The 25,287-nt window shown below is 42.7% G+C and overlaps 1 protein-coding gene across 4 annotated transcripts in view; it reads left to right on the forward strand.

Moving 5' to 3' along the window:
• The first annotated feature begins 4,634 nt into the window (after positions 1-4,634).
• The window catches only part of ccdc178 (coiled-coil domain containing 178), a 298,679-nt gene continuing 278,026 nt past the window's right edge, over positions 4,635-25,287 (forward strand). For 3 of the 4 annotated variants that reach the window (XM_080194266.1, XM_080194267.1, XM_080194269.1), the window contains exons 1-4: positions 4,635-4,754; positions 6,518-6,595; positions 21,700-21,839; positions 23,281-23,348. In XM_080194266.1, the coding sequence (XP_080050392.1) occupies positions 6,538-6,595; positions 21,700-21,839; positions 23,281-23,348 (266 nt within the window). In that variant the 5' untranslated portion in view covers positions 4,635-4,754; positions 6,518-6,537. Of the gene's footprint in view, positions 4,755-6,517; positions 6,596-21,699; positions 21,840-23,280; positions 23,349-25,287 lie in introns of those variants that run through there. The other variant, XM_080194268.1, reaches the window with a different exon arrangement.

The following is a 25,287-nucleotide window of genomic DNA, read 5'->3' on the forward strand; positions in this document are numbered from 1 at the left end:
CTCTCTGGGAAGTGCCTAAGGGCTGAACTAAACTGTTCACAATCTTGGTGTGACATTTATTCCTGAAGTGAGCTTTCAATCGCAATATCACCAAGACTGTCTATTTTCACCTCTGTAACATCACCAAACTCTGCCCCTGCCTCAGCTCTTCTGCTATTGAAACCCCCGTCTATGTCTTTGTTACTTCCAAGTTTGACTAATCGAATGCACTTGTTACCAAACTCTACTATTCATGTCCTAATTCGCACCAAATGCCATTCAATCTTGTTTTGTTGACCGACAATGGTATCCAGTGCAACAACGTCAATTTAAAAATTCTCATCCTGTTCTTTAAATACTTTCCACGGCCTGGTCCTCTCCTATCTCTGTAACCTCCTCCAAGCCCACAACTTTATGAGGTATCTAGTTCTGATTCAGGCCTCTTGTGTACCCCAAGTTTAGTTGCTCCACACTGCAACCTCAATTTTAATTGCTTCTCCAAGTCTTCAGTTGCCTATACCCTAAGCTCTGGAATACTCTCCCTACACCTTGGTCTTCTTTGTCTCCGTTAAGACACTTCAAAAAACCTCTTTGCCCAAGCTCTTGGTTATCTGACATAATATCTTCTTACGTGACTTAGTGTCATACTCAGTTTTATAATGATCATATGCAGCACTTTGAGTGGCCATATTATATTAACGGCATCATACAAATGTTTTGTTGTATCATTTGCATCACCGAGAATGTGAAATTCAAGGACCAGTTGGCTTCGCTCTTCATATTGGAAGAAGTGCATATTAGAAGTGGGGAAATCTGTAATTGTAGGACAGACATATAGCTGTAGCAGGAGTCTAAATAGTGTGTTGCCTTCATGGTTTCAAGACAAGTGACCAACAGAGTAAGCAGCTGATAAAGTTGCTGAAAATCATGGTCCATACACAAATGTACAGTCTTGAATTAAAGCAATGTCCCTTCACATTTTGAACCTGGGCTGGGAATTTCAAATTTGTATTAATGAAACTAAATAGTTTTTACAAATGGTCATTTAGAGTGCTGTATGCTGATGGTTAAGCATGTTTTGCTGGTTAAACTCCAACAATACAATGGTGTACATCCAGTTCTGTCAATGTATACCTTCTTTATCTGAATTTTGGCAAAAGAACTGTATCCAAAAAGAGAAGAGTGCACGCAGTCTTAGATCATGTCAACTAAAATGCTACCTGTGTGGTAGCAATTTGGTTTGGAGTTTATTGAATGTGGCAATAAATTTCTACGTCTTCTGACCTGCTAATAGCTTTATATTCAAAAATTAAAAACATTAGAACAAAGAACAAAGAAAATTACAGCACGTGAACAGGCCCTTTGGCCCTCCAAGCCTGCACCGACTATGCTACCCAACTTAACTAAAACCCCTTACCCTTCCGGAGATCATATCCCTCCATTCCCATCCTATTCATTTTTTTTGTCAAGATGCCCCTTAAAAGTCACTATCATATCTGCTTCCACTATCTCCCCCGGCAACGTGTTCCAGGCACCCACCACCCTCTGTGTAAAAAATCTGCCTTGTACATCTCCTTTAAACTTTGCCCCTCACACCTTAAACCTGTGCCCCCTAGTACCTGTGTCCCCTCTTTCACCCTGGGAAAAAGCTTCTGACTATCCGCTCTGTCCATGCCTCTCATAATGGCAATCTATTTGTTTTTAATAATAAGCTAACAAGGAATTGACTCTTCATTAGCTTCATAAACATCACTCGGACTTCAAGCAGAGTTTTACATCTCTGATTAAATGGCAAAGCCTCAAATTCTACTTTTCTGCATCACAGCACTGCTAACCTGGTATTTTAACTCACTAGCATTAACTAGCACCACTCTGAAGCAGGTATGGTATCAAAGTAGTCAGAGTAGAAAATGGCAATTAGTGAGCTTCCTTGCTGATTTAGTAACTTACAAACTTCATCTACATACTTTACAAAATCTAAAAGAAATAACTGTAATCAGGAAGTGTTTAAATAGAGGGATAAAAGTCAGACTTAATATACTGTATTTTTAATTTCAATAATGGCTACCATCACCTACAACAATGTAGACAATGAACAATATACTCAGATAGTCCACATGCCAATTTCTAAACACCACAAATAAATTTTCCCAGCCTCTGAGGCTGTAACAGTTTATAAAGATCACAGTGCCGCTCAAGCAATTTATGAAGTCATCTGCACACCAAAACTGTATTGGAACCTTAAAAGTGGATCTAAGAAAAGATGCTTTTTTTTGTGCATACATCTTTGGAACACTTGTGTTCGATCAAGTCCAAATCAGGCCCACAATTGTTTCCCGACTGTAATATATTCGCATATGGGGGTGGAGAGATTCAAGAATGCACAGAGAAGTCATTTAACGCTGCAGCCATTTCACATCTAAAATTAAAAAAAACCACACCCTAATAACGTTAAAGCCATTGAATTTAAAATATAAAGAGTAAAAACCTTGACCTCTTTCCTCCATTGTCCTTTTCCTGAGAAGACTCTCCCTTTGTCATCAGTATAACTATCGTGCTTGCTCATCTATCACTCACTATGGCCTCACATTCTCTCCTCCCTGTCTCAATATTTCTTCGTCAACTTCATGGCATTCTTTAAATCTCAATTGAAGAATATCAAGTAAACTCATACCAAGCAAGCTTCAGCTTCCAATCTGGCAACTCCTCTAATACTGTATTTCAACTTAATCTCTTTCCATTTCATCTGGATCAGTTCTCGGAGCTTTATACAACATGATCTGAGCAATACAATTTAAATGAAAGATAAGAGTCCACATCATTCTAAATAAGTCTGAAACCATTCCAAACTTCACCATTGCTTTGTAAATGTCATTTTTTATTTTCAAATTTTAATCTTAAAATGAAATGTGATATATATTTAAAGTGCAAAGCTTAAAAAAATCAGTCCTGCAGAATATGAAATCCAATGTTACTTTTTCTTGAGTTTCCTTCACAAATCTTACATGCAATTTTACAATCCAATATCTATATACAACAATAATTGAAGGGGAATTTATATACAGCTAAAATTTAAGACAATTATTTTTTGTCTGTTAATTTTTGTGTTTATAAAGGCAAATGGTGATGGGGCTGGTTAATAGACAATTGTTTAATTTAGGGTACCTGGTGCCATCAGGTCAGATGTAAAAAAAGATATGGAGGTACAAGCTCCCTCTACTCAATTCAACAGTATGCTTCCCTCCTAACCTCTGGGTTTCTGCAATTTTATTTTTTTCCATTCGAGTTATGTTTAAGTAAAATTGCCATTTAATGCCACATCACGATCCTCTTTTGTGTAGGAAGGCTGTAGCTACCAAGAATTGTACCAAACCCAAATTACATTTAATTTATGGCTGTATCAAATTAGAGAAATTTTTAAATAATGCTCAAGATACTTTATATTTGTTCCTATCCTTGAATGTTTGGGTTTAAAACTTTATTGCAACTGCTGTGTTCTATGTTAGTGTGATGTAAACATGGTAGCAAGGCAGCGTTAAGTGACATGAGAAGTTTTTCAGTGGCAATGCGCTAGCAGGATATTTCCTCCCAGAAACAACTGTAGTATTGGTAAAGCAAATATTGTGCAAAAAAGAGCTGTTCTTACGACTTAAAATTGATGTTTTGCTATTTAATCATACAGTTCAATAAACTAAAATTGTAATCAAGTGTACACACTGTAGACGAGGTTTTGAGATTACCAACAATTTATTGTTTACATTCTTTTATAAAAGACATCTATAACTGGAACCTACTAACACACCACTGAGATTAGTTTGTCTTAAAATTATTCCCATCAGATCCTTTGCAAAATGACCCCCCAAAAAAACTTTACAAAACAAGAGCCCAATTTTGTATAGATGCACCCCTCAGTAAACAAAGCCCTAAGGCAGACAACAGCAGTTGCTGCATCCGCTTGGCTCTGACCTGACCTGGATTTGATTTAAAAAAACAAAAAGAAGAAAAAAAAGGCATACCAAACGGGCCGCCTCAGCCCAAGTGCGGTCCTTCTTTTTCCTTTTGTCTTTCATTCTTTTTTTTCCTTTTTCACTCAGAACATATAATTGTTTATTTTTAGAAAGGGGGGGGGGGTATGGGCGGTGGTGGTGGGGGGGAACTCAAACAGTAAAGGACTACACACTGGAAGACAACAATCCCACTAGCAGATACAGTAGTACACAGACTCCCCCCCCCCCCCTCCCTCCTGCAGCCTGCACCCTCCAGCTGACAGCTTCCCCCCTCCCCAAACAATACAATACCCAGCCTGCCCGGCGCCGGCCCACTCAAAGGTCACGCACGCCGCCACCTCTCCCCCACTCGCATCGCCTCTCGCGAGTCTTTCTCTCCTCCGATGAGTCGCTGTTTGTTTTTATTATCACTGGGAGGAGTTGAAGACAAGAGGACGCGGGGTCCATGTCCGCAGAATCCCTCTGGTGCCATTTGCTGGCGCTCGCTCGGCTGGGGAAGATCGCCCAGTCGACTGGGAGGCGGGCACCCTGAAGCCTACTCATGGCCGCTGCCTGGCGTGACGGACGTTGCCTGGTGACCGCCGTCGCCTGGTTACCGGCGCTGCCCTGGTTACCGCTGTTGTCCTGGTGACCGCCGTCGCCCGGGTAACCGTCGCTGCCTGGTTACCCAGGCAAGTGTCCGCTCCCAACCCAAAACATTGGAAGGTTTCAGCAGCCGGAGTGACAGCGCCGTTTGACCGCTGACAGATAGGGCCAGGGATGGGTGCTGTGAGTATCGGTAGCATAGCAACAATCAGCTTAGTTATAACAATAATTCATCATTTGAGTTAATTCTTTAATTAATTGATTTATTTCCCATACTTTTCCCTTTACCATCGCTTGAATTAATAATGGTCTTCTCCAGGGTGGACAGTTTTTCGGGATTTGTGCCTTTGGCAGTACAGTGATCGGCACCTCGAGTGCACGGCCCAGGGACACATCTTTGGGTCCATGCTGGTGTTTCTGAGCCTCCCTCCCAGCCGGCTTCACCTAACCCCATCAACACTCCCTCTATTTCAACACTTTCCCAGGAGTGCAGCTATCCCTCAACTACTTCTAGCTGGGGTATTATTCCCCCATGCTCTTAGCACTCTTTGTGTAAATAAGTTTCTTCAGAATTTCTTATTGGAGAGTGTCAATTACCAAAGGGCATTGATTTAAGGTAATTGACAAACGAACCAGAGGCAGCATGAAGAAACTTTTTTTAAAGACAGCAAGCTGTTGTGATTTGGGGTGTATTGTTTGAAAAAGGTGTTGGATGTAGATTCAGTGGTATCATTCAAGGAGAATTGGATAAATATTTGGAGGGAAAACATGTTCCTGCCATAATGTTTTCATGATGAAATTGTTGTTTTGTTTAGGGAGAGAGGTAAACATATAGACCTGAATCCACTGGTGTCCAGGATGACAGAAACTGGACTCAAGCATGTCAGGAACTGCAAAAGCCCTAGCAGTGTGCTGTAATTGCCTGTGAAATTTAAACAACTGATCTTCATGCAACTGATCCTTCCTCCAAAAAGAGTGCCCAATGGGTGGGAAAACGGGAGATTTTGCTGTCTGTTTTTTGAGTGAACTTAGTTAGTTGAATTTACGGCACTCTTGTGCTTCAGAGTCTGCTGGGGGATTTACACCAGCAGTTGGGGGCTGAGGTCTAATTCCGACTGAGAGGCCACCACTATGCACTGGCCCCACATTGCTGACCTCCCGTTGGCTTCCCCACCTGATCACTGCCCCCTCTCCCCTCGAATCGCCACATCACCACCCCCCTCCCTGCCATGGTCAGCCCAGACTGCACCCTCCCTACTTCCTGTGTCACCGATCACAGTGCACAGTGGTCCCCCCCATCTCTACTGATTGGCCTGCCCCAGACTGCAGCAGCTCCCTAGAAGGCCCTGTCTTGCAGGCCCCATCCCCTTGGCACTGCCCAATGGGTACTTCCTGTCCCAGGGCACTCCCTATCCCTGATCTCCCAGGGGGGCCTTAATGGCCCCTGCCCTAACCAGCGAGGCCATCATGCCTAGTCCCCATTGCTGGGGACTAGCTTCAATTCATGCTGGTGGGAACCTCCCCTCGGGGGCTCGGAAACATCAATGAGCCTGGATGATACCGTCCCATGCTCACTAATGAGATTCAAATTAGGTTTTGAATATTGTATTCAATTTACAATTGTGTATTTCTATTTGAGCAGCACAGTGTGCCAGGAAAATCATGCACATTATGTTGGTTAATACCTAGTCTAACTCACTGATGAGCTAGTGTAACTGAAGTGAACACCACAACCAGCCCCTGCCACTGACCCATCTACCACCCTCCCCAGCCATTTATCAGACTCCATCCAACCCATCTATCACTCCGTGGAATATTTACTATCTCTTCCCCCCCCCCGCCCCTCCCCAGCCCCTACCTTCCACCCCCAAAATGTATCTACCAGTCCCAGACGCATGTTCTTCAAGTGATTTTTTAAAAGGAAACATTATTGTATTTTTATATAGGAACCACAACCAGAAGCATAATGGCCAAGGTGCAACTATTAAGTCAGCATAATAATGGAATTTCTGCTCACCTGCAAGGTAGGTTACCTTATTATCAATAATAACTTGCATCTGTATCCTGCCTTTAAAGGAGTAAAGCATCCTATGCCTCTTCACATGGCAATTATCCACTTAAATTTGACACTGATCCATTAGGACAAATGGCCAAAAGTTTGGTCAAAGGGTTAGGTTTGAAGGAGCTTATTAAATGAAGAGAGAGAGGTGGAAAGGCAAAGAAGCCTAAAGAGGAGTTCCTGATCTTAGGGCTTTGGTAGCTGAAGGAATGGCTGCCCACAATAGAGCGATTAAAATGAGGTTCACTCAAGAGGTCAGAATTTGATCAACAGTGATCTCAAGGAGTTGTACAGTTGACCGGGACTACAGAGAGGCTGTGGAGGAATCTGAAACCAAGGATGAAAATTTTTATAGAAATTGTCAAATTGGAAATACATCCACTAGAGGTGAACAAATTTAGTGTGAGATCGAAGCGGCGGAGTTTTGGGTGTGTTGACATTTATCAAGGAAACAATGGAAATTGTCCAGGAGGGTATTGAAATAGATGAGACAAGAGGTGGCAAAGGCCTGGATGAGGATTTCAGTGACAGGTGTGCTGGGATAGGGTGTGGAGTTGAGCAGTATAATGGAAGTGAAAACAGACTTTGGTGACAAAGCAGATATGAGAAAGCTAATTTTTGACCTCAATAATAACACCAAGGTTGTGAATGGTTCAGCACCAGACACCTGCCAGAGAAGGGGAAATTGTTAGGACTGTTTCTATGTCATCATAATTATTTCTTATATCTGTATATAGAGTTGAAAAAGGAACACATTTATATTAAAAAGTTTGCCTGCTTGCAGTTTCTTCCATGTAACAGTCACATTTCATTTTGTGTTAATTGGCTAAAAATAAAGGGACAGCAAATTTCAAATACAAGAGAAACACAGGTTAAGATTGAGCCTGTGAAGAAAGCAATATAAAAAATATAGCTTTCTTAACAACATTTCTGCATACTTCTGTTGATTTACTCAACTCATCCTTGTCTCCACCTTTGATGTCCTAGTGACCAATCAACCCATTACTCTCTCTCTCACCCTTGCTGCCATGACCAAGTAAAAGGTGTTTCCTCAAAGTGGTCTGTGAGTTGAGAACGTTTGTCTCTTTATATGTAGCCCCCTTTTAATTTGCAAGTGATTCAATTTAAATATAACCCAACTGTCAAGTTTTAACCTTAAACAAGATAAAGAATAGTTTATTACAAAATTACTGAAAATTATTTAAGAAAAGTGATAAAGTTAACTAAAATGTCGATACAAGGATTAAAATGCAAATAAAGGAGAAAAAATACTTGGAGACTGATTTTAATAGTTGCCATATAGTTGTTTCAGTGATTGTTCATTATGAAAGTGTTCTCCAAGGCTACCTTCATGACACATGACAGAGCAGAGTTGCTGAGCAGAATCTGATAGCCAGGTTCTGCGCACATGAGGATGGCCTCACCCGGCATCTTGGGTTCATGTTACACAATCTGTAACCCCCACAACTTACCTGGACTTGCAAAACCTCAGTAACTGACCTGTCTGGAGACAGTACACATCTTTTTAACCTGTGCTTAACGCTCTCTCCACTCACATTGTTTGTACCTTTAAGACTTGATTACCTGTTAAGACTTGTATTCCAATCATTATTTTGTAAATTGAGTTTGTGTCTTTATATGCCCTGTTTGTGAATAGCACTCCCACTCACCTGACAAAAGGGCAGCAAGCACTCCAAAAGCTAGTGGCTTTTGCTACCTGTTGCACTTTAATCCGATGTTGTGAGACTTCTTGCTGTCTAGACTCCCCAACAAGGGGAAACAATTTATCTTCACCTACCCTGTCTAGTCCTTTAAGTATTTTGTAGATTTCAATGAAATCACCTCATGCTTCAAAACTCTAGCATACAGATCTGGTTGCCCAACTTCTCTTCATAAACAGCCCCAACATCCCAGAAATGAGTTTGCTGAACCTTTGTTGCACTCCCTCGATGGCAATAATATCCTTCCTAAGGTAAGGGACCCAAAAACTGCACACAGTACTCCAGATGAGGCCTAACCAAAGTTGGATACAATTGAAGCAAGATTTTGCTACTCCTATACTTATATCTTCTTGTGATAAAGGCTAACATACCATTAACCTTCTGAATTGCACCTACATGTTAGGTTTCAGTGACTTATTGACAAAAACACTCCGGTCCCTTTGTTCATCTACACATTTTAATCTCTCACCATTTAAGAAATACTCTGTACATCTGTTCCTCCTACCAAAGTTGATAACCTCACATTTTCCCACATTGTATTCCGTCTATCATGTTCTTGCCCATTCTCTAAGTCTTGCCAAATCCTCTTGAAGCTGTTTGCATCCTCCTTGCAACACACATTCCCACCTAGCTTGTGTCATCTGTGAATGTGGAAATATTACATTTGACCCCACGTCCAAATCACTGATATATATTGTGAACAACCAGGATCTATGTACTGATCCCTGTGGTACCCCATTAATCAAAGCCTGCCAGTGAGAATGATCCATTTGATTTGATTTATTATTGTTAGATGCATTGTACTGTGAAAAGTATTGTTTCTTGCGCGCTATACAAAGCATATCATTCATAGAGAACAGAACAAGAGAGTGCAGAATGTAGTGTTACTGTCATAGCTAGGGTGTAGAGAAAGATCAACTAAATGCAAGGTAGGTCCATTCAAAAGTCTGACAGCAGCAGGGAAGACTGTTTTCTCTTTGCATATTATCTCCAAACCCACGTTTTAATTTTGCTAATCAACCTCCTTTGGTGGAATTTTATCAAAAGCCTTCTGATGATCCAAGTATATTACATCCACCAACTTTCCTTTAGCAATTCTGTTAGTGACAGCCTTAGAAAACTCCAACAGGTTTGTCAGACATGAATCCATGTTGACTGTGCCCAATCAGGTCATTATAATCACATTTATCACATCCTTTATAATAGATTTTATCATTTTCCTTACACCAAAGAAAAGCAAATAGGTTGCAATTCTTCATTTTCTCTCCCTCCCTTTTAAATGATGGGGTTGCATTTGCTACCTTCGAATCTTCATTAACTATTCCAGAGTCTATACTCTGTGACTCCTGTATCAGAGGGAAACAGCTTTCACATACTTAGATTAGTTTAGCGATGGGCTGGAATTGACTCTTGAGGATTTGTGGATTCTCCACATACTGCCTTCAAAATGGCTTCTTACAGCCTCTTTTAGACAGTTTAAAAAAAACAAAGATAGTTGCCATGTTAATTTTCAGTAAGTCATTATTTTAAATACGCAAGGAAATTAATTTTATTGAACTCCTTTGATGTTCTATCTTGTTTCCTGTCCACTTAGAAGCCAAAGGTTTTTTAAAAACCTTTTCAAAGATCCAAAGGCTATCCCAGGAGATGCCTTTGAATTTTAGTGACTCTTTGTAGCTATCCCCTGGAGATGCCTATGAATTTTAGTGACTTTGTAGCCAGCTCTAGAGATGCAAGTCTGACAAGCTTTGAATAAATGCAGAAAGATGTCAGGTTGTCTTTGCATATGTCCTAAAGGCTTTATAACTCAATTTCAAGGATTGAAAAAAGAAATAAATGTACCTTTGAAAACAGTTGTCTTTAAGAAAAGTAAAATCATAATTACATATTCCTGGAATGCAAGGTAACCTCTGGCTTCTACTCCCCACTGCAAACTATCTTAAACCCCTGTTCCTGCAATTCTCACCTCCAACAATAAATGCAAAGCATCATTATGGTTCAAGTCAGAAACTTTAATGGGGCCTGCCTGAATCATTAGTTGTGCACCTTGAATTTTACTAGGATGAGCATGATATGTTTCACTTCAGGTATGATTCAAATGACCACTCGAGAGCTTTTACCAAACAAAGTTTAATTAAGAATATAGTTACATGTATAGTAAGAAAATTAGCAAGAACTTTTATCAATTACAAACAAAACCAAAACAGCCACAATAATGTATAAGCCTCAATAAATATATATCTAAGATGAAATTGGAAAGCAAGTATGTAAGAGATTACAGAAAGCACCAAAAAAAGGGTGGTAATAGTTGGAGATTTTAACTTTCCCAATATTGACCGGGACAGCCATATTATTAGACGGTTGGATGGAGAGCAATTTGTTGAGTGTATTCAGGAGGAATTTCTCATTCAGTATGTAGATGGCCCAACTGGAGAGGGGACAAAACTTGACCTTCCCTTAGGAAGTAAGAAAGGGCATGTGACAGAAGTGTTGGTGGGGGATCACTTTGGGATCAGTGACCATAATTCTATTAATTTTAAGAAAGCTATGAAGAATAATAAGTCTGGCCCAAAAGTTAAAATTGTAAATTGGGGCAAGGCCAATTTTGATGGTATCAGGTAGGGACTTTCAAAAGTTAATTGGGGGAGTCTATAGGAAGACAAAGGGACGTCTGGTAAGTGACAGGCTTTCAAAAGTGTGTTAACCAGGGTTCAGGGTAAACACATTCTTCTTAGAGTGAAGGGCAAGGCTGGCAGAAGTAGGGAATCCTGGATGAGGCCCTGGATGAGGATATTGAGACCCTGGTCGAGAAGAAGAAAAAGACACATGGCATGCATAGGTAGCTGGGATCAAGTGAATCCGTTGAAGAGTATAGAGGGTGTAGGACTAGAGTTAAGAGAGAAACCAGGAGGGCAAAGGGGACACAAGATTGTTTTGGCAGAAAAGGCAAAGAAGAATTCAATGAGCTTCTACAAATACATAAAGGACAGAAGAGTAACAAGGGAGAGAGTAGGGTCTCTTAAGGATCAACAAGGTCATCTATGTGCAGATCCACAGGAGATGGATGAGATCCTAAATGAATATTTCTCATCAGTATTTACTATTGAGAAAAGCATGGATGTTAGGGAACTTGGGGAAATAGATAGTGATGTCTTGAGGAGTGTACATATTACAGAGAAGGAGATGCTGGAAGTCTTAAAGCGCATCAAGATAGATAAATCCCCGGGACCTGATTAAGTGTATCCCAGGACATTGTGGGAGGTTAAGGAGGAAATTGTGGGTCCCCTAGCTGAGATATTTGAATCATCGATTGTCACAGGTGAGCTGCCTGAAGATTGGAGAGTGGCAAATATTGTGTCTTCGTTTAAACTGCAGGGAAAAGCCTGGGAACTACAGGCCAGTGAGCCTCACATCTGTGGTAGGTAAGTTGTTGGAATGTATTTTGAGAGACAGGTTCTACAGGCATTTAGAGATGCAAGGACTGATTAGGGACAGTCAGCATGACTTTCGGTGGAGAATCATGTCTCACAAATTTGATTGAGTTTTCTGAAGAAGTAACCAAGAAGGTAGGTGAGGGCAATGTAGTTGATGTTGTCTACATGAACTTTAGCAAAGCCTTTAACAAGGTACCGCATGGTAGGTTGTTGCATAATATAAATCTCACGGGATTCAAGGTGAGGTATCTAAATGGATACAAAATTGGCTTCTTAACAGAAGCCAGCGAGTGGCTGTAATGAGTTGTTTTTCAAACTAGAGGCCTGTGACATGTGGTCACATCAACTACATTGCCTCAGGGATCAGTGCTGGGTCCACTGTTATTTGTCATTTATATTAATGATTTGGATGAGAATATAGGAGGCATGGTTAGTAAGTTTGCAAATGACACCAAGATTGGTGACATTGTGGCCAGTGAAGAAAGTTATTTCCAATTGCAACGGGATCTTGATCAGTTGGGCCAGTGGGCTGATGAATGGCAGATGGAGTTTAATTTAGACAAATGTGAGGTGATACGTTTTGGTAGATTGAACCAGGGCAGGACTTACTCAATTAATAAATAGTAGGGCGTTGGGGAGAGTTACAGAACCAAGAGATCTAGGGGTACATGTTTATAGCTCCTTGAAAGTGGAGTCACAGGTGGACAGAGTGGTGAAGAAGGCATTCAGCATGGTTGGTTCATTGGTCAGAACATTGAATACAGGAATTGGGAAGTCTTATTGAAGTTGTACAAGACATTGGTAAGGCCACACTTGGGATACTGTGTGCAGTTCTGATCACCCTATTATAGAAAGGATATTATTAAACTAGAAAGAGTACCGAAAAGATTTACTAGGATGCTACCGGGACTTGTTGGATTGAGTTATAAGAAGAGACTGGATAGATTGGGACCTTTTTCTCTGGAGTGTAGGAGGCTGAGGGGTGCTCTTAAAGAGGTCTATAAAATAATGAGGGGCACAGATCAGCTAGTCAATATATTTTCCCAAAAGGGGAGTCTAAAACTAGGGGGCATGAGTATAAGGTGAGAGGGGAGAGATACATAATGTCCAGAGGGGTAATTTTTTCACATAGAGGGTGGTGAGTGTCTGGAACAAGCTACCAGAGGTAGTAGTATAGATGGGTACAATGTTGTCTTTTAAAAAGCATGTAGATAGTTACATGGATAAGATGAGTATAGAGGGATATGGGTCAAATGCGGGCAATTGGGATTAGCTTAGGGGTTTAAAAAAAAAGGGTGGCATGGACAAGTTGGGCTGAAGGGCCTGTTTCCATGCTATAAACCTCTATGACTCTATGTTTCAATCAAAACCAACCCTATAACCAATCCTTTAAACAGGTTTGGCACAGCAAAGACTAATGCTGACATGATACAGGAATTTGGATGAATTCTGCAATTCTCTTGATAGACTCAGACTCAGATTCAGAATAGTTTCAAGTCAGAACAGCTTCCCAGAACACTAGGGAATCTCTAGGCAAACCAGCAATAGCAAATTCTCCCCTTCAGAAAGGCAAGACCTTGCTTTCAGATAACTAGCAGAATTTCCAAACAAAACAGGAAGAGAGAAACACTTACTTTCAGCTTGCTGTTCTGTCTAAAACTAACCTACACCTCAGAACTGAAAATGAAAGATCTCCTGTCATCTGACCTGCAAACAAGTTTTCCTCCTAACAAAGCAGGGTCATAAAACTAATCCCAGAAAGTACCTGAGGCCCCCATCTAAGCCATTTAAGGAACAATAAAATGATCCCTGTAGACAGCTCGGCAGCAATGAGAAATACTGAAGTTGTGAGAGCTCCAGAGATCATGATTTTTTTTAAAAAAAACTTCCTTAAAGGTACAATAACATCACAGTGTTCATAGTCTTTCTTGTGAGATAATTGAATCAGCTACCTGTATGAGCCCCCTCTTTTTCATTGGTTCACGTAGCCAAAAGCTCTTTAAATGCTCCCCCTCATCTTTCTCTAGTTTCTCTCATACTCTTTTGAGCTCAATTTCTACATGAGAACCACCTTGTATACCCTTGATCTTAATCCCAGTAAACTGCTAATCATCCAAATTCCTCTGATACCCATGTTGGTCAACATTGTAAATCGTTCTCTATGTTCAGTTGTTGTCCTTCCTTTAAATTTGACATCATTACCACTGTCCTCAAAAAAAACCATGTCCCCATTGTCCTGACAGACTTCAGTCCATCTCCAAATTCCCTTTCTTCTGCAAAGACCTGAATTGTGTTGTTACTTCCCAGATCTGTTCCCATTTTTCCTGGAACTCTATGTCTGGTTTAGCCTGGTAAGAAGTCTCACAACACCAGGTTAAAGACCAACAAGTTTATTTGGCAGCACAAGCTTTTGGAGTCTCAGGCTCCTTCTTCAGGTGAGTGAGGAGTTGTGTTCACAAACAGGGCATATAAAGGCATAAACTCAATTTACAAGGTAATGGTAGGAATGCGAGCCTTTACAGGTAATCATGTCTTAAAGGTACAGAGAATGTGAGTGGAGAGAGGGCCAAGCACAGGTTAAAGAGGTGTGTATTGTCTCCAGCCAGGACAGATTGCAAAATCTCACTAATTGTCCTGGCTGGAGACAATACATACCTCATTAATCTGTGTTTGGCTCTCTCTCCACTCACATTGTCTGAACCTTTTAAGACTTGTTTACCTGTAAAGACTTGCATTCCTACCATTAGCTTGTAAATTGTGTTTGTATATGCCCTGTTTGTGAACACAACTCCTCACTCATCTGAAGAAGGAGCCTGAGACTCCGAAAGTTTGTGCTGCCAAATAAACCTGTTGGACTTTAATCTGGTGTCGTGAGACTTCTTACTGTGCTCATCCCAGTCCAATGCCGGCATCATCCACTGTTTAGCCTAAACAGTTTCAAAGGAGAGGAAAGGAGTCAATAGTTAAGGAACTGTTATAATCCAGATCAGCAGCTCAAAAGTATTTTATGAAGTCCGTCTGGATCATAAGTTTTGCAATTTGAATTTGGCTAGAGTTAACATGAAATGTTTCACTTCAGGTATGATTAAAATTACCCGCTTGGAAGCTTTTATCCAATAAAGTTTAATTAAGAATACAGTTAACACAAAGAAAATTAGCAACAGCTTTTACCAATTACAAACCGGGAAAAATAGTCAAGATATTGTATAAACTTTAACAACTAAGCACATTGTTCCAACCAAACAAATCCTAGAAACCAACACCCTTTTTGGGATTAGCACAGAAGGCTCTTATGCTCATGTTTTGCTGATTCTACAGCTTTCTTCACACACACACACACACACACAAGCTTGAATTCAGAACAGCTTCCCAAAACACACTGCTTTTCGGTCTGATGTCCAAACACTTTCTAACGAAAAAGCAATCAGCAGAATCCCCAATACCAGGGAAAGAAGCACAGAAATACTGCTTTTCATTCTGGAGTCCAACAGTTTCTCAAAGCAACAGGGAGAGTGAGAGAAAGACAAAACCTGCTTGAAGCTTGAAAGCCAATACAGCCTCTGAAACTGAACCAAAAACTGAAAGTAAACTTTAAAGAAAGTCCCACCTGACCTGAATATCAATCAAAAGATCATTAACTTCTAGAAGAGTGCATTGGGCCCAGATTAAAAAATAAACAAAATCCCATTTGAACCATTTATCAGCAAAATTGGTGGAAAGGCAAATTGTGCGGAGGGTGGTGAGAGTCTACAGAAGGATCTAGATAGGCTGGGCGAATGGGCCAGGAAATGGCAAATGGAATTTAATGTTGGCAAGTGCGAGGTGGTCCACTTTGGTAGGAATAATGGTAGGAAGGATTATTACTTACGTGGAGAAAAACTGCAGCAGGCGACGGTGCAGAGGGACCTCGGGGTCCTTGTGCATGAGTCGCAAAAACCCAGCTTGCAGGTGCAGCAGGTGGTCAGGAAGGCGAATGGGATGCTGGCCTTCATCGTGAGGGGGATTGAATATAAAAGTAGGGAGGTCTTGCTGCGGCTGTATAGGGCATTGGTAAGGCCGCAGCTGGAGTACTGTGTGCAGTTTTGGGCGCCGTACTTATGCAAGGATATTTTGGCCTTGGAGGGAGTGCAGAGGAGGTTTACTAGGCTGATGCCGGAGTTGAGGGGGTTGAGCTATGAGGAGAGGCTGAATAAATTAGGCTTGTACTCGTTAGAGTTTAGAAGAATGAGGGGAGATCTCATTGAGACGTATAAGATGATGAATGGGATGGATAGGATAGAGGTGGAGAGACTCTTCCCGCTCAGAAAGGATATTAGGACTAGGGGGCACAGCCTCAAGATAAAGGGGGGGCGGTTTAGAACAGAGTTGAGGAGGAACTTCTTCACTCAAAGGGTGGTGAATCTCTGGAATTCTCTGCCCGTTGAAGTGGTGGAGGCTACCTCGCTAAATATTCTTAAGACGCGGGTTGATGGGTTTTTGATAAGCGAGGGGATTAAGGGTTATGGGGAGAGGGCGGGAATGTGGAACTGAGCCACGACAGATGAGCCATGATCTTATTGAATGGCGGGGCAGGCTCGAAGGGCTAGTTGGCCTACTCCTGCTCCTATTTCTTATGTTCTTATGTTCTTATAAAGCAGATCTAGGCAGACAGCCCAGTGTCTGCTGATAACTGCAGAGATCATAATTAAAAATACATTTCTTAAAGGCACAATACAATCGTAGGACCAGAGGCTGCAGTGAGGACCAAAGTCAATGGTTTTGGTCTTTTTTAAAATCAAATTGGAGCAAATTTCCACTCATCCGGATGTTGAATAAACAGTCTGCCAATGTACCATCAGTGGAATTGTTAAAAGAGGTGGTGGTACAGTAGAACTGGATATTGACAACATACATGTAAAAACTAACACTGTTTTCAGATAATGTTGACAAGGGGCAGCATTTTGGATGAGAAGGAGGAAGGGATAGACCCATGGGACATAGCAGAAGTAGTACTGCAGGAAGCAGAAGAGAAGTCTGGTTCCAATAGATAGATTAGAAAGGTACCAGATAACTGCAGTTCTACTCAGCTGGATGACAGTGGACAGATGCTGAAGGAGGATATATGGTCAAAAATAATCAGAAAAACAAGGAGTGATCACGAAATGATGTTAGTAACTAACATAAAAGAAAATCTCAAGGTCTTCTACAAGTTTAAATAATGAAAGAGTAGGGCTGATTGGGGATAAAAATGAGACTTGCATGTGGAAGCAGGAGAAGTAGTGAAAATATTAAACAAATACTTGCACCTGTCTTCACAAAGGAAGAGGATGCTACCCAGGTGAGGTGAGAGAGGAGGTAACTAGTACACTCAAGGAATTGAAAGGAGGAGGTTCTAGAAAGGCTATCTTCACTTAATATTGACAAGGCAATAAAAGCAGATGAGATGCATCCAAGAATACTGAGGAATTTGATATGATTTGATTTTTATTGTCATCTGTATTAGTATACAGTGAAAAGTATTGTTCCTTGAATGCTATACAGACAAGGCATACCATTCATAGAGAAGGAAACAAGAGAATGCAGAATGTAGTGTTACAGCCATAGCTAGGATGTAGAGAAACATCAACTTAATGCAAAGTAGGTGCATTCAAAAGTCTGATGACAGCAGGGAAGAAGCTATTCTTGAGTCAGTTGGTCTGTAACCTCAGACTTTTGTGTCTTTTTCCCAGTGGAAGAAGGTGGAAGAGAGAATATTCAGGGTGCATGGGGTGCTTACTTATGCTGACTGCTTTGCTGAGGCAGCGGGAAGTGTAGACAGAGTCAATGGATGGGAAGTTTATTTGCGTAATTGATTGTGCTACATTCACAACTTGTTGTAGTTTTTGCAGTCTTGGGCGGAGCAGGAGCTATACCAAGCTGTGAAAGAACCAGAAAGAATGCTTGTGATGGTGTATCTGTAAAAGTTAGTGAGAGTCATAGCTGACATGCCAAATTTCCTTGGTCTTCTGAGAAAGTAGAGGCATTGGTGGGCTTTCTTAACTATCGTGTTGGCATTGGGGGACCAGGACAGGTTGTTGGTGATCTGGATACCTAAAAACTTGAAGCTTTTGACAATTTCTAGTTCATCCCCATTGGTGTAGACAGGGGCATGTTCTCCTTTACACTTCCTGAAGTCGATGACAATCTCCTTTGTTTTGTTGACATTGAGGGGAAGATTATTGTCATCACATCAGTTCATCAGATTCTCTATCTCATTCCTGTACTCTTCATTGTTTGAGATCTGACCCATTATGGTGGTGTTGTCTGCAAATTTGAAAATCAAGTTGGAGGGGAATTTGGCCACACAGTCAGAGGTGTATAAGGAGTATAGTAGGGGGCTGAGAACACAGTCTTTATTGCCAGTCTTTACTGATTGTGGGTTAGGAAGTTCCGGATCCATTTGCAGAGAGAGGAGCCGAGGCCCAGGTCATGGAGGTTGGAGATGAGTTTCGTAGGAATAATAGTGTTGAAGGCTGAACTGTAGCCAATAAATAGGAGTCTGACATAGGTGTCTTTGTTATCTAGGCGTTCCAGGTTTGAGTGCCGGGCCAGGGAGATGGCATCTGCTGTGGACTGTTGTGGCAGTTGGCAAACTGTAGTGGATCCAGGCAGTCCGGGAGGCTGCAGTTGATTCAAGCCGTGATTAGCTTTTTGAAGCACTTCGTGATGATGGATGTCTGATCCACCGGACAGTAGTTATTAAGGCACGCTGCTTGGCTTTTCTTTGGTACTGGGATGATGGCCGTCTTCTTGAAGCAGATGGGGACTGCAGATTGCTATAAAAAGAAGTTGAAGATGTCTGCAAATACCCACCTAACTGACCCATGCAGGATCTGAGTGCTTGCCCTGGTACCCCATTAAGGCCAGTCACTTTCTGTGGGTTGACCTTCAAAAAAGCTGTTCTGACATTTGCAATGCTGACCCCAGATACAGGTTAATTCAAGGCTTCCAGCTTGGAGTGTATGGTCTCACTGACCTTATGCTCAAAACGGGCGTAGGATACATTGAGCTCATCAGGGCAGGGGGTGCATTGGAGCCAGTGATTTTACATGCCTCATCTTGTAGCCTGTTGTGTCTTGCAGGTCTTGCCAAAGTCAGCAGAGTTCGTGTGGCTGGCCTGGGACTCTAGCTTGGTCCAGTATTGTCTTTTGGCATTTTTGATGGATCTTCTTAGATTGTATCTGGCTTTCTTGCGTAGGTCAGGGTTGCCTGACTTGAATGCCTTAGACCTGGACTTCAGCAAGCAGTGGATGTCCCTGTTCATCCATCCATGGTTTCTGGTTGGGAAACGGCGGACTTGGTTCTTTGGCACCCAGTCTTTTAAACACTTACTAATGAAGTCAGTTATTGTAGTGGCATGCTCGTTCAGGCTAGTCACAGAATTTTTAAATACTGACCAGTCCACTGACTCTAACCAATCCTGTAGGAAATCATCCAATTCGTCAGACCAACACTGCACAACTTTCTTTGATGGATTCTCCTGCTTCAGTTTTTGCTTGTAAGCCGGGAACAGGAGCACAGCCTTGTGATCTGATTTGCCAAAGTGTGTGTGGGACGGGTGTGGGGAGGGGGGGCGGGCGGTGGTGTTGGTGATAGAGCAGTAGGCACAGTAGGCATGTTTGATATTTGTATAGCAGTGGTCTAGGATGTTTGGGCATCTGGTGGAAACGAGAGACGTGTTGGCGGTTTTTGAGGAGCAAACAGCGAAGGTTGATAAGGGCAATGCAGTTAATGAGGTGTATATTTGGTTTTCAAAAGGTACTTGATACAATGCCACACAATTATACCTCAAGGAATAAAAGGGAAAGTAGGCACTTGGATAAGAAATTGGATGAGTGACAGGAAACAGTGTGATGATAAATGTTAAGGACATAAGACAAAGGATGTATTAATGGGGGCATTAAGGACTAAAGAAATGCTAATAATGGCATAAAGGTCAGATAGCAGAATATATTAATAGGAGAACTGCGTTCAGTGGGATCAAAACTGAAAAACAAAGGACCCTATGGAGAAGGGGGTTTTTGCATTGGAGCAAACCAAGGAAACCAAAAAGAAAACAAAAACGGGGTCAAGATCGAGGTATTAAGTTCACAATCTGAAGCTGTTATTCAACTAACTTGCCAGCTTAACAGTTCCACGGATCTTTTTCCCACCCTGTTAGGCTGTTCGAGCAGTGTAGCAGGCCGGGAAAGTCAGCAGAAGGCCAAAACCGGGATTCACGATCGGCCTCTGGCCGGTCATGATCTTCCTGGTCCTTTTTTTTTGGCGTAATTGGCCTTATGCCAGAGAATAGCATGAGGCTAATTACAATATAGAAATTAGCATGTCCATCTATTTAGTGAGCCTGGAACGTTATTCCGGCTCACTAGTTTCTGACTGTGCTAACAGGGACCTACACCAGCGGGGATCATGTATGGTTCCCAGCAACAAGGACCAGACGTGATGACCTCACTGGTGGGACCAGAGGCCATTGAGGCCCCCTGGTGGTCGGGGTGGGAGAAAGAGCACCTTGGGCAGTGCCAGCCTAGTACCCTGGCAGTTCCCAGTGTGCACAGGGCAGTGCCAAGGGGGCAGGGCCAGATGGGACAGAGCCATACCAGGGTTGGGGGGAGAAAAGGGAGGGAATGAAGGAGAGAGCTCTGCATGACGGAGTGGGAGCTGGTGGTGGGGCTGGGGATCAAAGGTGGGGTTTGGCCATCACAAGGCCAACCTTTGGTGGGGTGGGTGGGGATGGTAATCAGGAAGACGGCAATCGGGGAGAGGGAAAGAGGGGCTTGTCAACATATCGTCCGGTATATTGGGGATCGCCATAGGCACACTGGCTCCCTCATCATGCTGATGCTGGCCTGTTGGTGGGATTAGGCTCTGTGGCCTCCTACCAGCGAAATTCCCCTGGTGGCCTCTGTGATGCACAGAATGTCGGAAGTCCATACAACTGAGCTCACCCAAAAAACAGGCGGGGATAACCACCTGTTAGGCACTTAGTTTTTTTTTGGGAAAATCACACTCCTTATAGAACATAGAACACTACAGCACAAACAGGCCCTTCGGCCCACAAGTTGCGCCGATCACATCTATACCTACCAAGCTATAGAACTATCTGCAACTCCCAATGCCATTAGATCCCATATACTCATCCAGAAGTCTTTTAAAAGACCCCAGCGAGTTCGCCTCTACCACCACTGACGGCAGCTGATTACACTCACTCACCACCCTCTGAATGAAGAACTTTCCCCTAACATCTCCTCCGTACTTGCTTCCCAGCACCTTAAACCTGTGTCCTCTCGTAGCGACCATTTCAGCCCTGGAAAATAGCCTCTGAGAATCCACCCTATCTATTCCTCTCAACATTTTATAAACCTCTATCAGGTTGCCTCTCAACCTTCGTCTCTCCAGGGAGAAGAGACCTAGCTCCCTCAACCTATCTTCATAAGGCATGCCTCCCAATCCAGGCAACATCCTGGATCTCCCCTGCACCCTCTCAATAGCTTCCACATCCTTCCTGTAGTGAGGCGACCAGAACTGCGTACAGTACTCCAAGTGGGGTCTGACAAGGGTCTTATAAAGACTTTACATCTTTACATCTTTAAAATATTGTAACTCACGCTGTGGGCTAAGATCCTTGCTCCAGTGAAAATAAAGTCACTTCAAACGCCCCAGTTGAATTCAGGTTTCCCTTATGTGTGAGTCACATCCAGCCCCTGTTCCCTAACCAGCAAAAATAGCATCTGTCTGAAATGGAGGAGGGCTCCAGATCCACTTGGATGCACTGTGGAGTCTCCAGGTCCATGTGAAACTCTGGGTCAAAGTGCAGACTCTCCTAGCACAAAATTATTTTGGGGGATAGCATAGGTTAGATTTCATTGTTCATTTATTTTGTTTTTCTACCCATCAAGGGAAGAAGAAAGCTTTATGCCCTGTTGGTTCCTCTGCATGCCAGAAAAGTGATTGGATGAAGATTGCATTACCGTATGTCTGCAAAGTGATTCGTCATGTCCGTGAACTGGAAGCAAAAACTGAATTATGGTTCAGACAGGTATGATTTGGAGAAACGAAGACAAACATGTAGGGTGCAATTTTCCCACCCTTTTTGCCCTGCCACGCTGCTCAAGCAGCGCAGCATGGTGGGAAATTCAGAGGGAGACCAAAAATGGGAATTGCGACCAGCTTTGGGCTGGTTGCAATCATCCCAGGCCATTTTTGTCTGACATATTCAGCCTCATGCCAGGGAATGGCGCGAGACTGATTACAATATTCATTGCCTCATCTAAATCAATTTACCGAGCCCAGGACGGCATTGTATGGATGCACCAATGTTTCCAGCACTGCCAGTGAAGGTCCACACCAGCAGGGATCACGTATGGTCCTCAGCAGCAGGGACTAGGCATGATGCCTTCGTTAGTGGGGACCAGAGGCAATTGGGGCGTTTTGGGAGGTTGGGGGGCTGTGCCAGCTTGGCACTGCAAGCTTAGCACCATGGCAGTGCCAGACTACCACATTGGCAGTGCCCACCAGGCAATGGACACTGTCAAAGGGGCAGAGAAGGTGAGAAAGGGGGGATGTTTTGAATGGGAGGATGGGGGCTTGTGGGAGCCAGCAATTGGAGGCTGGGGCCGGTATATCAACTGATCTTACAGTATACGGGGAAATCGGCACATGCACAGAGCCCACTACAGCAGTCTAATGTCAGTCTCTCAAGTGGAATTACGCCTAGCCCTGCCCGCACTGGCATGAATCACTTGACGGCTTCTGTGTTGCAGAGTGCCGTAATTTCATTTAACTGTGCTTGCCCAAAAAAACGTTGGGCACTAAAAAAATTGTGGCTATAATATTTTGGTGAAACCATATTTCAATTGGATTACAACCTGTATCTCTATGCACTTATTGTGAAAAGTCATTTTGGTTCTTGATGGCATAACCTTTATCTCAAAGATTGCAGTGTAGAACCAATTTCAGTGTCCTAACTGGGGCAACCAGGAGAAATTTATTCCAGCAATTTCTCTTAAAAACATTTCAGATAAGATCTCTTAGTTTAACAGAAGCTGGAAACTAAATTTGGGACTTTTCTTAAGTTTGTGGCAGTTTTTTTTAAAATTAGTGTCACTAGTGGGCTTACATTAACACTGCAATTAAGTTATTGTGGATATCCCCTACTATAATCAGTCAGATCTAATAGAAACTCAGAATTTCTGCAAAACTAGTCAGACTACAGTCAGCTGAAGATTAGAATTTCTAATTGGCTTGGCTATGGTAATAGCCAATTGTTTGAAAAGCCACAACTATTCTCTGAAAGAAGGCCATTCAGCTCGTCGAGTCTTCACAAACTTTCCAAAAGAGCATCTTACCCAGGCCTATCCTCTCCCTATCACCATAATCTCCAGCATTTACCACGACCAATGCCTAAGCCTGCACATCTTTGGTCTCAGTATTGACTGTTTTTGTCTGAAGCATGATTTTGATTAAACATTTTCTGATAGTTTACAGAGGTTGAAGAGTCGGAAACTGAAAATCAATATTCAGAAAATAGGAATGGAAATTTGGAGAGGTGAGAATGTTAGACAAGTGAAAATTTTACAGTTTTAGATGTAAGGTGCATTCCTTGAAATACCTCATGAAGAAATATTTTTCTCCAATCGCAAGCAGAAGTTTCTCAACCATAAAACTTCCCATTACTCTTGCATTCATATACACTTCTAATACTCTAAATATACAAGCCACATAAGTAGCTATTCAGATAGATTCTCAAAAGTTTGTTCCAGGAGTTAGGTTTTAAGCAATGCCTTAAATGATGAGAGATAAAAAAGTAGAGAATTATTAGGAAGTCAGTTCGAGAACTTGGGATCCTGACACCTGAAGGCACAATTGCCAATGGTGGAACAGTTAAAATCAGGGCTGCTCAAGTGGCTAGAATTGTGGATGTAAAAGTGTCTTGGAGTCGGATTGTTACAGAGATAGGGAAAAAAGGCAGAAAATTCATGTTGTTGCTGCACCAGGACCCAATAGTAGGTCAACGAGCACAGGGGTTGATGAATGAATGGGACTTGGCTGACAAAGGCAGCAGAGTTTTGGATGACATCTGTTTTATGGAGGGTAGAAGTTGAGAAGCTGTCCAGGAGTGCACTGGGCTGTTCCAGTCTAGAGATAACAAAAGCATGGGGGTTTCAGCAGTTGGTGGGCTCAGGCTGTGTGGAGTTACATGATGCTACAGAGTTGGAAATTTTAGTGATGGTATGACATGAATATGAGTTTAAAAACTCAATTCAGGAACAATTGTGATACCAAAGTAACGTTCAGCCTCAGCCTGATGCCAAGGAGCTGGATGGAGTTGGTGACCAAGGAACGGAGTTTGTAATGGGGACCAAAGACAATAGCTTCTATCTTCCCAATTTTTGGGTGGACAGAATTTCTGCTTGTTGGACAAGCCGTGTACCAATTTTGAGACAGTAGAGATATGGAGGGAGGTGATGGTTAAACAAAACTGGATGTCCTCAATGTACATGTAGAAAGTGATGTTATGTTTTTGGATGATATTACCAAGGGACAGTAGGTAGGTGAGAAATTGGAATCCCTTAAAATACACTTGCATTCAGTTTCACATTCAAATCAGGTGTTAAAGACATGGAGGGGGGTGTGATTCTCCCAAAGAAATTCAAAGTGCTGAATTGTCAAGAAAAATACAGTAATTCACAATTGTTTTTTAAGTCGGAGTTCAGACCCGAATCTCCCACACTATGTGCACTGCAGAGGTCACAATCATAAATATCATTAAAAGCTCAGGGGCACGGCCTATTCACTCCAGAGTCTGACAGTTCCAGACCTCTGTGCATGCAAAGTGGACCAACACTGTCAGACTCCTGTTCGCTGACCAGCCCAGGACCCCGCAGTGCTGCCTCTCTTGACAGCCCTCCATGGCCTGATCATGTCTCCACTAGCGTTCCCTGGTCACCCCCAACCCCCCATCCCATCCTAGAGCACCCCACTCTTCAGCACCTCTCCCCAGCAATGACGGTCCCTCCCACAGGATGCAGACCCCCCCCACATGGGAGAAAGGCCCCCCTCCCCATGGGGGGCAACACCTACGCACCAGCCCACCCTCTTGGCTGGCCTCCCTCCAACCCTGATCAATCCCCATGCAGACTGGCAGTGGGACCCCCATCTCCACCAATCATCTCTAAGCCCCACCCACAATAGACCCTGTCCTTTAGCACTGTCTGATGCCTGGTGGGCAATGCCAAGGTGCTCCCTGGACCTGGGCACTTTGGTCCTTGGGCACTGCTAAGGTGCCCATGCGCAGGGGGCACCAATCCCCCTGCCACTGACCCCTGGGGGGGTTCCAGTTGCCCCCCTCCAACCCCCTCACTCCAGCAGCATCTCTCACTAGTTCCCTGAAAGTGGGCGGCAGTGGGCAGCTACTCTAAACTCCACCGGAATTAAGTACTTCTGGCAGTTGGGAAATGCTATTGAGCCTGGAGAATTCAGATCCA

Source organism: Carcharhinus amblyrhynchos, chromosome 8 (genome assembly GCF_965287045.1).
Source record: "Carcharhinus amblyrhynchos chromosome 8, sCarAmb.v2.hapA, whole genome shotgun sequence".
NCBI classification, from domain to species: domain Eukaryota; kingdom Metazoa; phylum Chordata; class Chondrichthyes; order Carcharhiniformes; family Carcharhinidae; genus Carcharhinus; species Carcharhinus amblyrhynchos.